Below are 15,716 nucleotides of genomic sequence, written 5' to 3' on the forward strand. Positions count from 1 at the left end.
CCCACTGACACCAAAGATATTGTATTATTTACTCCCACTGGACATTTCTACTCCCAATGGCCCTAGTCTGGCCCCCCTAAAATCTGAAGGCCCGTAAACTGGCCCTTTGTTTAGAAAGTTTGGAGACCCCTGACCTACAGTATAGGTAGAAGGAAGAATTCTTTACACCTATGCAGAAATGATTCTGTACACCCATACAGGAGGTATTCCGTACACCTACAGTATATAGGAAGAATTCTTTACACCTTTTTATTTCCTAAATGTACATAATATAACTGGGTACTGACATTTATTGGTAAAGTTGATCCAGGGAAAATCCAATTGCCTTTCGGGGATAAGGAAGGAATTGTTTCCCCTGCTGTAGCAAGTTGGATCATGCTTTGCTGTGTTTTTTCACCTTCCTCTGGATCAACTGTGGGTATAGTATTGTGTATATGGGGTTGTATTATTATTATTATACATTTTTTTTGGATGAACTGGATGGTCTTTTTTCAACCTGACTTACTATGTAACTATACAGGAAGAATTCTTTACACCTACACGGGAAGAATTCTGTACACCCATACAGGAGGAATTCTTTACACCTACAGTATACAGGAAGATTTCTTTACACCTACAGTATACAGGAAGAATTCTTTACACCTACAGTATACAGGAAGAATTCTTTACACCTACAATATACAGGAAGAATTCTTTACACCTACAGTATACAGGAAGAATTCTTTACACCTACACGGGAAGAATTCTGTACACCCATACAGGAGGAATTCTTTACACCTACAGTATACAGGAAGATTTCTTTACACCTACAGTATACAGGAAGAATTCTTTACACCTACAATATACAGGAAGAATTCTTTACACCTACAATATACAGGAAGAATTCTTTACACCTACACGGGAAGAATTCTGTACACCCATACAGGAGGAATTCTTTACACCTACAGTATACAGGAAGATTTCTTTACACCTACAATATACAGGAAGAATTCTTTACACCTACAGTATACAGGAAGAATTCTTTACACCTACAGTATACAGGAAGAATTCTTTACACCTACAGTATACAGGAAGAATTCTTTACACCTACAGTATACAGGAGGAATTCTTTACACCTACAGTATACAGGAAGAATTCTTTACACCTACAATATACAGGAAGAATTCTTTACACCTACAGTATACAGGAAGAATTCTTTACACCTACAGTATACAGGAAGAATTCTTTACACCTACAGTATACAGGAAGATTTCTTTACACCTAGGGCCAGATTCAAATACCCCGGCGTAAATTTGTGCGGGCGTAGCTACGCCGCCGTAACTTAGTGAGGCAGGCTCTGTATTCAGAAAGAACCTGCGCCCTAAGTTAAGGCGGCGTAGCGTATGTGGTCCGCGGAATTCAAATTATCCATGTAGTGGGCGTGTTGTATGATAATGATGGCTGACCCCACGTATTTGACGTTTTTGACTAACGGCGCATGCTCGTAACCCACGGCGTGAACGTAACCCAGTGCGCATGCTCCAAATTAACCCAAATTAATTCTTTACACCTAGGGCCAGATTCAAATAGCCCAGCGTAAATTTGTGCGGGCGTAGCGTATCTCCAATACGCTACGCCGCCGTAACTTAGTGAGGCAGGTCCTGTATTCAGAAAGAACTTGCGCCCTAAGTTAAGGCGGCGTAGCGTATGTGGTCCGGCGTAAGCCCACGGAATTAAAATTCTCCATGCAGTGGGCGTGTTGTATGGTAATGATGACTGACCCCACGTAAATGACGTTTTTGGCTAACGGCGCATGCGCCGTCCGTGAACGTATCCCAGTGCGCATGCTCCAAATTAACCTGCAAAAAGCCAATGCTTTCGACGTGAGCGTAAATTACTCCCAGCCCTATTCCTGAACGACTTACGCAAACGACGTAATCGACGGAAAATTCGACGCTGGCCCGACGTCCATACTTAACATAGGATACGCCTCATTTAGCAGGGGTAACTTTACGCCGGAAAAAGCCTAACGTAAAAAAATGCGCCGGGCGGACGTACGTTTCTGAATCGGCGTATCTACCTAATTTGCATATTCCTTGCGTAATTCGACGGAAGCGCCACCTAGCGGCCAGCGTAAATATGCAACTAAGATACGACGGCGTAAGAGACTTACGCCAGTCGGATCTTAGCCAAATTCCGGCGTATCTTGTTTTCTGAATACAGAAAGAAGATACGCCGGCGCATCCTAGAAGTTACGCGGCGTATCAATAGATACGCCGACGTAACTGCTTTGTGGATCTGGCCCGAAGAATTCTTTACACCTACAGTATATAGGAAGAATTCTTTACACCTACAGTATACAGGAAGAATTCTTTACACCTACACAGGAATAATTCTGTACACCCATACAGGAGGACATCTTTACACCTACAGTATACAGAAAGATTTCTTTACACCTACAGTATACAGGAAGATTTCTTTACACCTACAGTATACAGGAAGAATTCTTTACACCTACAGTATACAGGAAGAATTCTTTACACCTACAGTATACAGAAAGAATTCTTTACACCTACAGTATACAGAAAGAATTCTTTACACCTACAGTATACAGGAAGAATTCTTTAAACCTACACAGGAATAATTCTATACACCCATACAGGAGGAATTCTTTACACCTACAGTATACAGAAAGATTTCTTTACACCTACAGTATACAGGAAGATTTCTTTACACCTACAGTATACAGAAAGATTTCTTTACACCTACAGTATACAGAAAGATTTCTTTACACCTACAGTATACAGGAAGATTTCTTTACACCTACAGTATACAGGAAGATTTCTTTACACCTACAGTATACAGGAAGAATTCTTTACACCTACAGTATACAGGAAGATTTCTTTACACCTACAGTATACAGGAAGAATTCTTTACACCTACAGTATACAGAAAGAATTCTTTACACCTACAGTATACAGAAAGAATTCTTTACACCTACAGTATACAGAAAGAATTCTTTACACCTACAGTATACAGAAAAAATTCTTTACACCTACAGTATACAGGAAGAATTCTTTACACCTACAGTATACAGGAAGAATTCTTTACACCTACAGTATACAGGAAGAATTCTTTACACCTACAGTATACAGGAAGAATTCTTTACACTTTCACAGAAAGAATTCTTTACACCTAAACCAAAATATTTCTGTACACCCATACAGAAAGAATTCTTCACACCTATACAGGAAGACTTTTCTACACTAGTATCTACCGTCGTGTCATTCCTGTTGTGTTTTTTTTTTTTTTTCTCAACCTTTTTACATTTTAGTTGCCCTGAATTTCCATCTCTGAATCCACACCTCCCCCTTGGTGGCTCTCAGTGCCCCATATTCAGCTCCGTTGGAATCTGCTCTGCCATTGTCCATTGTGGGAGAACAGAGGAGGCTTTGTTTCATCAATCAGACATTCACTAATGAGGCTGGAGGGAAATCCAATCAAATCAATTGTTTTATTTCTTGCAAACAAATGATATCTGCAAACAATCCACCTCCCAATCACAGTGGGGTGGGTGACAGGATCTGATCATATTATCCTCCTGGGGAAATGCCAGCGATCACCCACCGAGCTCCACACAGAAGTGAACAGCAGTCGCCATCCCACCACTGAGATATGACCTCCATATACAGAGATAAATAGTAACCCCCCCACGGTAGGTTCCCACCTGTGCAGGTAGATGAGTGCTGGTTGTCTGACTTACCTGCAGAAATATTCATTTTGGAGATGCATATGAGGCGTTATTATAGGTGGAGGGGTGTATATGGTGGAAGATACATTCCTGACCTGAGGGCACAATACAGGAGGCAAACCCTCCGCACACCTGACTCCGCCATAAATAATTAATCTCCAGTCATGTGACTCGTCTGCCATCACTGACTGATCGCCACCTGCTGCCAATCCTTTATACGAGACACCACAGCTCCGTCCGCAACTGAACGCCGCAAACAAGAATTTATTATAGGATCAACTTTTTGGGGGGATCAAAATTCAGAGAGGCAACTGACCCCCTAAAAATAGTTTTTGGAGCATAAACGGAACCTCCACCCCCTTAGTTCCTCCATAAACAGGCTAATCTCCCCAATATAAGGAATATTACCCCCCAAGATACCTCAATATAGAGAATAATATTCCCCAATAATGCCTCCATATAGAGGATGATACCCCCAATATAGAAAATAATACCCCCGATAATAGCTTAATATAGAGGATAATACCATTAATATAGAGAATATTGCCCCCCCCCCCCCCATAGTACCCCCAAATATAGGATAATATTCTCTATATAGACAATAATACCCCTCATTGTACTTCCATATAGAGCAGGGGTCTCCAAACTGCGGCCCGAGGGCCAGATGTGGCCCTTTGCTAGCCTTTATCCGGCCCTTGGGGCCCTATTCCTCCCACTGACACCAACAAGGGGGCACTATTTCTTACACTGGTACCAATGATGGGATAATATTCCTCTTACTAATAAGGTGCACTACTATTCCTCCTACTGACCACCAACCTTGAGGCCATAATTATTCTCACCGATGATGGGCTCAGGACATGTTCTGCCCCCGCAGGTCGCAATCCGGCCCTCCTAAAGTCTGAAGGACAATAAACTGGCCCTTGGTTGGAAAAGTTTGGAGACCCCTGATATAGAGGATAACACCCCAAAATAGAGAATAATACCCCATCTCAATAGTACCCTCATGTAGAGGATAATACCCCCCCCCCCCCATAGTACCCCCAAATATAGGATAATATTCTCCATATAGACAATAATACCCCTCATTGTACTTCCATATTGAGGATAACACCCCAAAAAAAGAGAATAATACCCCATCTCAATAGTACCCCCATGTAGAGGGTAATACCCCCCCCCCATAGTACCCCTATATAGAGGATAGTACCCTCAATATAGACAATAATCCCCCCCATTTTACTACCATATAGAGGATAATACCCCAATATACAGAATAATACCCCACATAGTACCTTAATATAGGGGAAAATATCCCCAATATACAGAATAATACCCTATCTCTATAGTACCCCCCATATAGAGGATAATACCCCAATATACAGAATAATACCCCCAAATAGAACCTTAATATAGAGGACAATATCCTCAATATACAGAATAATACCCCATCTCCATAGTACTCCCATTTAAAGGATAATACCCCAATATACAGAATAATACCCCCACATAGAACCTTAATATGGAGAACAATATCCCCAATATACAGAATAATACCCTATCTCTATAGTACCCCCCATATAGAGGATAATATCCCAATATACAGAATAATACCCCCAAATAGAACCTTAATATAGAGGACAATATCCCCAATATAAAGAATAATACCCAATCTCCATAGTACCCCCATATAAAGGATAATACCCCAATATACAGAATAATACCCCCACATAGAACCTTAATATGGAGAACAATATCCCCAATATACAGAATAATACCCCATCTCCATAGTACCCCCATATAAAGGATAATACCCCAATATACAGAATAATACCCCCACATAGAACCTTAATATGGAGAACAATATCCCCAATACTCAGAATAACACCCACCTATATCACCTCTCTGTACTGTAGTGGTGTACACACTCTCAGGATGAAGCTTGCTGTGCTTGCCTGCTCATACCGGGAACCTTCATAGAGGAGTGAGGCATGAGGCACACCCAACCCAGCTCGTTGTCACCTATTATACAAGGCGGATCAGTGATGGGTGATAAACATTCGGTGTCCTCTAATAAAAAGGTGAGAAATTACTGGAACCGCATTACACCAAAATATTCTGTCTGGGATACATAATATACCCGTACCAACATTTACCGAAGAAGCTATGGGCCTCCACCACCTTATTGTCAGTCTACTGCTTGTAGGGGCCCCCACCCCCTTCTTACTGGTCTACTGCTTGTAGGGGCTCCCAACCCTTCCTAGGACTCTACTGTTTGTGGGGGACACCACCCCCCTTCCTTTTAGTCTGCTGCTTATACCTTACAGGAAGCGGATGGGGATCCCATAAGGTTTGACAATCAATGCAAGAGGAGACTCTGGAGGGATTCTGATAATCAGTGCAGGAGGAGACACTGGAGGGATTCTGATAATCAGTGCAGGAGGAGACTCTGGAGGGATCCTGACAATCAGTGCAGGAGGAGACACTGGAGGGATTCTGATAATCAGTGCAGGAGGAGACTCTGGAGGGATTCTGATAATCAGTGCAGGAGGAGACACTGGAGGGATTCTGATAATCAGTACAGGAGGAGACTCTGGAGGGATCCTGACAATCAGTGCAGGAGGAGACACTGGAGGGATTCTGATAATCAGTGCAGGAGGAGACTCTGGAGGGATTCTGACAATCAGGGCTGGAGGAGACTCTGGAGGGATCCTGACAATCAGTGCAGGAGGAGACTCTGGAGGGATTCTGACAATCAGTGCAGGAGGAGACTCTGGAGGGATCCTGACAATCAGTGGAGGAGGAGACTCTGGAGGAATCCTGATAATCAGTGCAGGAGGAGACTCAGGATGGATCCTGATAATCAGGGCAGGAGGAGACACTGAAAGGATCCTGACAATCAGTGCAGCAGGAGACTCTGGAGGGATCCTGATAATCAGTGCAGGAGGAGACACTGGAGGGATCCTGACAATCAGAGCAGGAGGAGACACTGGAGGGATCCTGACAATCAGTGCAGGAGGAGACACTGGAGAAATCCTGACAATCAGTGCAGGAGGAGACACTGGAGAAATCCTGACAATCAGGACAAGAGGGGACACTGGAGGAATCCTGACAATCAGTGCAGGAGGAGACACTGGAGGAATCCTGACAATCAGAGCAGGAGGAGACACTGGAGAGATACTGACAATCAGTGCAGGAGGAGACAACTTAAGGAATCCTAACAATCAGGACAGGAGGAGACACTGGAGAAATCCTGACAATCAGTGCAGAAGGAGACAACTTAAGGAATCCTAACAATCAGGACAGGAGGAGACACTGGAGGGATCCTGACAATCAGTGCAGGAGGAGACACTGGAGGGATCCTGACAATCAGTGCAGGAGGAGACACTGTAGAATTCCTGACAATCAGGACAAGAGGGGACACTGGAGGAATCCTGACAATCAGTGCAGGAGGAGACACTGGAGGAATCCTGACAATCAGAGCAGGAGGAGACACTGGAGGAATCCTGACAATCAGAGCAGGAGGAGACACTGGAGAGATCCTGACAATCAGAGCAGGAGGAGACACTGGAGAAATCCTGACAATCAGAGCAGGAGGAGACACTGGAGAAATCCTGACAATCAGTGCAAGAGGAGACACTGGAGAAATCCTGACAATCAGGACAATAGGGGACACTGGAGAAATCCTGACAATCAGTGCAGGAGGAGACACTGGAGAAATCCTGACAATCAGTGCAGGAGGAGACACTGGAGGAATCCTGACAATCAGAGCAGGAGGAGACACTGGAGAGATCCTGACAATCAGAGCAGGAGGAGACACTGGAGAAATCCTGACAATCAGTGCAAGAGGAGACACTGGAGAAATCCTGACAATCAGGACAGGAGAAGACACTGGAGGAATTCTGACAATCAGTGCAGGAGGAGACACTGGAGAAATCCTGACAATCAGGACAGGAGGAGACACTGGAGGAATCCTGACAATCAGTGGAGGAGGAGACACTGGAGAAATCCTGACAATCAGGACAATAGGGGACACTGGAGAAATCCTGACAATCAGTGCAGGAGGAGACACTGGAGAAATCCTGACAATCAGTGCAGGAGGAGACTCTAGAGGGATCCTGACAATAAGTGCAGGAGGAGACTCTGGAGGGATCCTGACAATCAGTGCAGGAGGAGACGCTGGAGGGACCCTGACAATCAGTGCAGGAGGAGACTCTGGAGGGATCCTGACAATCAGTGGAGGAGGAGACTCGGGAGGGATTCCGACAATCGTTGCAGGAGGAGACACTACAGAGATCCTGACATAATCGTAAACACAGAGCTCTCCTTCAGCATTGTGACACATAGATGGTGCAGGAAAGGACAGGGACTCTCCATTAAGAAGCACTGTAAAGGTCATATATTATACTGGAGTGCCCATAGTTGTAAACTGCAACATGGAACAGCAAAATGACTCATCACTGAGGAAGGCTCCAGCTTCGGATCCCCTGCTTTTCTACATTTGGATGGAGTTCAGAAGACTTAATCTTTCTGTCTGTGACCCCATTGGGGAGATTTTGGACAGGAACGTGCGTTATTCTCATTAGAAGTAACCCTAACAATAGTTTTTTTCCTTGTGTCTTTGTCCCCATGGGAAATATTTCTCGTCACTTCCTGTCCTGACAGAGGGGCAGCAAAAAAAAAAAAAAAACCCCAAACCTCCCACACTCCATTCGAAAACTAAAAGCTTGTCTGCACCTCTGACCACCAGATGATGAATATTAAAGGTGAACTCCGGGCTAAAAAAGAAGAGGGGCTTTCTATAATAAAGACCACTCACTGCTGCTCACTCTCCTTGTGCAGGGTGACTGGTCACGTCTCCGCCCCCTCATGTCGTTTTTTCGGCAGTGGGTGGAGCCTCCTGGACCCCTCACACAGCTCTGCTCTCTGCACAAGCTATGTACAGGCTATTTAAGAATAAACAGGTCCCGGCACAAACTCTATTATTATTAGTGTCAGCAGCCTGGAGGTGATTCCAGCCAGTCTCCATGGGTGATGTGTCATTATTATTACTATAAACAGCCTGTAGGGGGTAAGGGCCACTGGCATCCCAAATATGTGCCATTATTATTACTATATGATTATTATTATCAGCAGCCAGTGTATTCCGGCACCGACTCCCCAGTGGATTCTCCCCAGTGAATGAGATGACACTTGGCAGGTGACACGGGTGATGTAATCAAACATGACAGTAATTCCTGAGAACCGGTCAGGTTATGCGAGTCTCTGAGAGTCTATTATATGACAATTAGTGATTAATCGGCTCCAAATGAAAGGCAGCCGGGTGTGTGTAAAGCTGGGGCACCCCAGGCACAGAAACCAGCACTGGTGGCATGCTGTAACAGGACCATCCCGGACCATTAAGTACACTATATGCCTTAATACTTAACAGCACCTTCGTGGCTCCCTGCACACGTGGCATGCTGTAACACAGGGGTGTCAAACTCAAATTCATCGGGGGCCGTATCAGCAGTTTGGTTGCCCTCAAAGGGCCGGTTGTATCTGCACTCCAGTTTTCTTGCGCTGCATAGGGAGCGCAGGGTTCAGGATCGCGCTGCATAGGGAGCACAGGGTTCAGGAGTGCGCTGCCTCCTCCTCTCTGGTGTCACTGGTGTCCCCCCCCTCCTCTATGGTGTCACTGGTGTCCCCCTCCTCTCCTCTCTGGTGTCCCCCTCTCCTCTCCTCTCTGGTGTCACTGGGGTCCCCCTCCTCTCCTCTCTGGTGTCACTGGGGTCCCCCTCCTCTCCTCTCTGGTGTCACCCTCCTCTCCTCTCTGGTGTCACTGGGGTCCCCCTCCTCTCCTTTCTGGTGTCACCCTCCTCTCCTCTCTGGTGTCACTGGGGTCCCCCCCTCCTCTATGGTGTCACTGGTGTCCCCCCTCCTCTCTGGTGTCCCCCCCTCCTCTCCTCTCTGGTGTCACTGGGGTCCCCCTCCTCTCCTCTCTGGTGTCATTGGGGTCCCCCTCCTCTCCTCTCTGGTGTCACCCTCCTCTCCTCTCTGGTGTCACTGGGGTCCCCCTCCTCTCCTCTCTGGTGTCACCCTCCTCTCCTCTCTGGTGTCACTGGTGTCCCCCCTCCACTCTGGTGTCACTGGTGTTCCCCCCTCCTCTCCTCTCTGGTGTTACTGGGGTCCCCCTCCTCTCCTCTCTGGTGTCACTGGGGTCCCCCTCCTCTCCTCTCTGGTGTCACTGGGGTCCCCCTCCTCTCCTCTCTGGTGTCACCCTCCTCTCCTCTCTGGTGTCACTGGGGTCCCCCTCCTCTCCTCTCTGGTGTCACCCTCCTCTCCTCTCTGGTGTCACTGGTGTCCCCCCTCCACTCTGGTGTCACTGGTGTCCCCCCCTCCTCTCCTCTCTGGTGTTACTGGGGTCCCCCTCCTCTCCTCTCTGGTGTCACTGGGGTCCCCCTCCTCTCCTCTCTGGTGTCACCCTCCTCTCCTCTCTGGTGTCACTGGGGTCCCCCTCCTCTCCTTTCTGGTGTCACCCTCCTCTCCTCTCTGGTGTCACTGGGGTCCCCCCCTCCTCTATGGTGTCACTGGTGTCCCCCCTCCTCTCTGGTGTCCCCCCCTCCTCTCCTCTCTGGTGTCACTGGGGTCCCCCTCCTCTCCTCTCTGGTGTCATTGGGGTCCCCCTCCTCTCCTCTCTGGTGTCACCCTCCTCTCCTCTCTGGTGTCACTGGGGTCCCCCTCCTCTCCTCTCTGGTGTCACCCTCCTCTCCTCTCTGGTGTCACTGGTGTCCCCCCTCCACTCTGGTGTCACTGGTGTCCCCCCCTCCTCTCCTCTCTGGTGTTACTGGGGTCCCCCTCCTCTCCTCTCTGGTGTCACTGGGGTCCCCCTCCTCTCCTCTCTGGTGTCACTGGGGTCCCCCTCCTCTCCTCTCTGGTGTCACCCTCCTCTCCTCTCTGGTGTCACTGGGGTCCCCCTCCTCTCCTTTCTGGTGTCACCCTCCTCTCCTCTCTGGTGTCACTGGGGTCCCCCCCTCCTCTATGGTGTCACTGGTGTCCCCCCTCCTCTCTGGTGTCCCCCCCTCCTCTCCTCTCTGGTGTCACTGGGGTCCCCCTCCTCTCCTCTCTGGTGTCATTGGGGTCCCCCTCCTCTCCTCTCTGGTGTCACCCTCCTCTCTGGTGTCACTGGGGTCCCCCTCCTCTCCTCTCTGGTGTCACCCTCCTCTCCTCTCTGGTGTCACTGGTGTTCCCCCCTCCTCTCCTCTCTGGTGTTACTGGGGTCCCCCTCCTCTCCTCTCTGGTGTCACTGGGGTCCCCCTCCTCTCCTCTCTGGTGTCACTGGGGTCCCCCTCCTCTCCTCTCTGGTGTCACCCTCCTCTCCTCTCTGGTGTCACTGGGGTCCCCCTCCTCTCCTCTCTGGTGTCACCCTCCTCTCCTCTCTGGTGTCACTGGTGTCCCCCCTCCACTCTGGTGTCACTGGTGTCCCCCCCTCCTCTCCTCTCTGGTGTTACTGGGGTCCCCCTCCTCTCCTCTCTGGTGTCACTGGGGTCCCACTCCTCTCCTCTCTGGTGTCACCCTCCTCTCCTCTCTGGTGTCACTGGGGTCCCCCTCCTCTCCTTTCTGGTGTCACCCTCCTCTCCTCTCTGGTGTCACTGGGGTCCCCCCCTCCTCTATGGTGTCACTGGTGTCCCCCCTCCTCTCTGGTGTCCCCCCCTCCTCTCCTCTCTGGTGTCACTGGGGTCCCCCTCCTCTCCTCTCTGGTGTCATTGGGGTCCCCCTCCTCTCCTCTCTGGTGTCACCCTCCTCTCCTCTCTGGTGTCACTGGGGTCCCCCTCCTCTCCTCTCTGGTGTCACCCTCCTCTCCTCTCTGGTGTCACTGGTGTCCCCCCTCCACTCTGGTGTCACTGGTGTCCCCCCCTCCTCTCCTCTCTGGTGTTACTGGGGTCCCCCTCCTCTCCTCTCTGGTGTCACTGGGGTCCCCCTCCTCTCCTCTCTGGTGTCACTGGGGTCCCCCTCCTCTCCTCTCTGGTGTCACCCTCCTCTCCTCTCTGGTGTCACTGGGGTCCCCCTCCTCTCCTCTCTGGTGTCACCCTCCTCTCCTCTCTGGTGTCACTGGTGTCCCCCCTCCTCTCTGGTGTCACTGGTGTCCCCCCCTCCTCTCCTCTCTGGTGTTACTGGGGTCCCCCTCCTCTCCTCTCTGGTGTCACTGGGGTCCCCCTCCTCTCCTCTCTGGTGTCACTGGGGTCCCCCTCCTCTCCTCTCTGGTGTCACTGGGGTCCCCCTCCTCTCCTCTCTGGTGTCACCCTCCTCTCCTCTCTGGTGTCACTGGTGTTCCCCCTCCACTCTAGTGTCACTGGTGTCCCACCCTCCTCTCCTCTCTGGTGTTACTGGTGTCCCCCCTCCACTCTGGTGTCACTGGTGTCCCCCCCTCCTCTCCTCTCTGGTGTTACTGGGGTCCCCCTCCTCTCCTCTCTGGTGTCACTGGGGTCCCCCTCCTCTCCTCTCTGGTGTCACCCTCCTCTCCTCTCTGGTGTCACTGGGGTCCCCCTCACCAGCTGGTGAGGCTGCATTTGATGGGCACTTCATTAAAAAAAAGTTGGGGTTTACGTGGGCAGGGAAAAGGGGGTGGAGCCAGGGGAGGCAAAATTAGGTTTCGCCTAGGGTGTCAAAAATCCTTGCACCAGCCCTGGGCACAGGGTTTCCAATCGCCCGTAAATATTGGGCCATTTACAAACTGTCCATAAATGCCTCTTATCAGCCGCACTCAGATTGAAGAGGGTGCATGCAGTGACGTCATTGTGCTACTTGCCACCTTTTACAAATTAGAAAGGACTGGAGGGGGATGCGGGAGCAGGAGCGCCGCTGGGGCAGTTCACGGGAGGAGTCTTTTTTATTTAATTTGTTATCATGGGAGGAGTCAGACTGTCACACTGGAGAGGAGAAGAGGATCAAACCACAGCCGCCATGCCAGAGAGGACTATCTAACTGAGCGAGCCTCCCCTGCACAGTGCACCTGAGCGATCATTATGGAGGAGATCAGTGTCAGCGCCCCCAGCTAGGTCACAGCCTGAGGAGGGTCACTGATGTAAGGGGGGAGTGAAAACACCAATACACCGTACACACTATCGGTTTTCCCGTTGGAAAAAATCAGATGAGAGCTTTTGGTCGGGAATCCCGACCGTGTGTATGCTCCATCAGACTTTTTCCCAACGGAAAAACTGCTGGAAAAAGATAAAGAGCAGGTTCTCTATTTTCCCGTCAGGAAAAAAAAATCCGATCGGAATTTCCTATCGTGTGTACAAATTCCGACGCGCAAAATTCCGGCGCATGCTCGGAAACAAATCGACGCATGCTCAGAAGCATAGAACTTTGTTTTCTCGGATCATCGTGGTCTTTTACGTTACCGCGTTCTTGGCAGTCAAAAGTTCACCGAACGTTTGTGTGAGCGTGTGTATGCAAGACAAGCCTGAGCGGAATTCCGTCGGAAAAAACATCTGGTTTTTTTTCGACGGGAAAACCGATCGTGTGTACACCAGAGTCTACAGCATCCCCCCTTACATCCCTACACTGTAAGGGGGAACAAGGGGATTCTGATGTAAAGGGAAACTCTGATGTAGAGGGGAGCTCTGTGATATTGGAAGGGGATCAGGTTTTTTCACATAATCCCCACCCATTATCTCCCAGGAGTGGCCTATGATTGACATCTACTATTACTTGATGTTGATTTATGGAAGTTTGGGATTGCCTAGTACAAAGTGCTGGGAGTCCCTGAGTTCTGATTAGCTAGCAGCAGGGTGGACCTCTAAAAAAAAAAAAAATAAATTGGCCCTTTAATAAAAAATAAAAAATAAATATATTAAAATATATATATATATTTTTTATAAAAAAAAAAAAAAAGGGGGGGGTTTCCATCTGGGGCCCTGGGGACCTTCGGACCCCTAAAAAAAAAGGGGGGGTTGCCATCCAGGCCCCTGGGGACCTCCGGGCCCCTTACAGGTGTACTGCCTGTACCCCCCTGATGGCGGCCCTGTGGATCAGACCAAAATGAGGGAGGAATGAGGGACATTGCTCCAAATCAGGGACAGTCCCTCAAAATCAGGGACAGTTGGTAGCTATGTTTTCTGATCTATTTGCAATAAAAATTCAGTTGTTATATATTTTCATCATTGAACAGATTATAGAAAGTGACGCCATGAGCGGACAGATGGTGGTCCCTCAGTACACATTTGATTTTAAAGCACGCGTCAGCCGATCGTTACCCCCCAGTCAGGCCAAAGATGCTGATATTATCGGCATGCCTAATGGGTGATGTCAGAGAGGCAACAGACAACCACGCCCACAAATAAATCTCTCACCCCCCATTGGCCACACCAATGTAAGACTTCAGTTTCCAAAATGCTTATTGTAGCTCCTCCCCCACAAAGGTGTAGCAATCATCAGGAAACACTGTACAAGAAAAGTGGTGAGAATAGCGGGGATGTATAACGCAGGAATAACGCCATCTCCATTATTTATGGTGCAACGCGGGAATAACAATGGGCCAGGTTCTCAAAGGGCTTACGACGGCGCAGCGCCATGTACGCCGTCGTAAGTCCTAATCTGGCCCGTCGTATCTATGCGACTGATTCTTAGAATCAGTTACGAATAGATATCCATTAGATCCGACAGGCGTAAGTCTCTTACGCCGTCGGATCTTAACTGCAATTTTTTTTTGGCCCGCTAGGTGGCGCTTCCGTCGATTTCCCCGTTGAGTATGCAAATTAGCTAGATACGCGAATTCCCGAACGTACGCGCGGCCGACGCAGTAAAGTTACAACGTTTACGTTAGGCTTTTCCCGGCGTAAAGTTGCCCCTGGATCTATGAGGCGCAACCAATGTTAAGTATGGCCGTCGTTCCCGCGTCGAAATTTGAAAAGTTACGCCGTTTGCGTAAGTCGTCCGTGAATGGGGCTGGACGCCATTTACGTTCACGTCGAAACCAATGACGTCCTTGCGACGTCATTTGGAGCAATGCACCCTGGGATATTTAACGGACGGCGCATGCGCAGTTCGTTCGGCGCGGGAACGCGCTTCATTTAAATGCTACACGCCCCCTACCCGCCGAATTTGAAAACCGCCGGGTGATTTACGTTACGCCGCCGCAACTTTACACGCAAGTGCTTTGTGAATAAAGCACTTGCCTGAAAAACTTGCGGCGGCGTAACGTAAATCAGATACGTTACGCCCGCCCATTTTTACGCCGATCTACGAGAATCTGGGCCAATATCTTTATTACTCGGGTGTACTGCAGGAATAATGCTATCTCCATTATTTACAGTGTAATGCAGGAATGACACCATCTTTATCATTTACAGTGTAATGCGGGAATAATGCGATCTTTATTATTTGGGTTTACCACAGGAATGACGCCATTCATATCACTCAGAAACTCTGCCACCCCCCATACATTTATATACTACATGATACAGAGCATATAAAATACTAGCAGTGCGTCTCACCTGCGTCATGCTGGGTGTGGTGGGTGCGGTGCGCAATGATAGGCCAGTCCTGTCCCGCGTGGGACGTCGCTTTGCCCCCCTCTTCATTTTTCTCTCACTGACATTGCCGTCTGTGATCTCCGTCCGCTGGAACCCCACAAAGTTCTGGATGGAGAGATATAGGAGTGAGCAGAGGACGTACATGGTCTGAGAATGACTCTTTCCTCAGAGGCTCTTCTGTGCCAGAGGGACATCCATAGACTGCAGGCAAATGCGGAGCGCTCACACCATAGGGACCATACGAAGGGCAGACGCAGAGCGCTAAAACCATGGGGGCATATGAAGGGTGAGACAACAGAGCGCTCACAGCATGGGGGCATATAGAGGGCAGAAGCGCGGCGCACACACCATGGAGGCCGTACAGAGGGTGAGAGGGTGGACTCAGAGAATTGTCCACATAGGAGAGCGCTGACCCAATTACAGATAATGAGCAGTGGTGGAATAGCAGTGATTACACCAAGCTCCATATCCTG

General features: G+C 48.9%; 1 protein-coding gene across 4 annotated transcripts in view; it reads right to left on the minus strand.

Moving 5' to 3' along the window:
• Nucleotides 1–15,487, minus strand: part of KIFC3 (kinesin family member C3) — a 54,531-nt gene extending 39,044 nt beyond the window's left edge. The window contains exon 1 of one of the 4 annotated variants that reach the window (XM_040329248.1): nucleotides 15,205–15,487. In XM_040329248.1, coding sequence (XP_040185182.1) covers nucleotides 15,205–15,387 — 183 coding nt within the window. In that variant the 5' untranslated portion in view covers nucleotides 15,388–15,487. Of the gene's footprint in view, nucleotides 1–3,742; nucleotides 3,840–5,619; nucleotides 5,696–15,204 lie in introns of those variants that run through there. The other 3 variants (XM_040329247.1, XM_040329249.1, XM_040329250.1) reach the window with 3 other exon arrangements.
• Nucleotides 15,488–15,716: the final 229 nt, after the last annotated feature.

This window comes from Rana temporaria, chromosome 11 (genome assembly GCF_905171775.1).
Source record: "Rana temporaria chromosome 11, aRanTem1.1, whole genome shotgun sequence".
Taxonomy (NCBI): domain Eukaryota; kingdom Metazoa; phylum Chordata; class Amphibia; order Anura; family Ranidae; genus Rana; species Rana temporaria.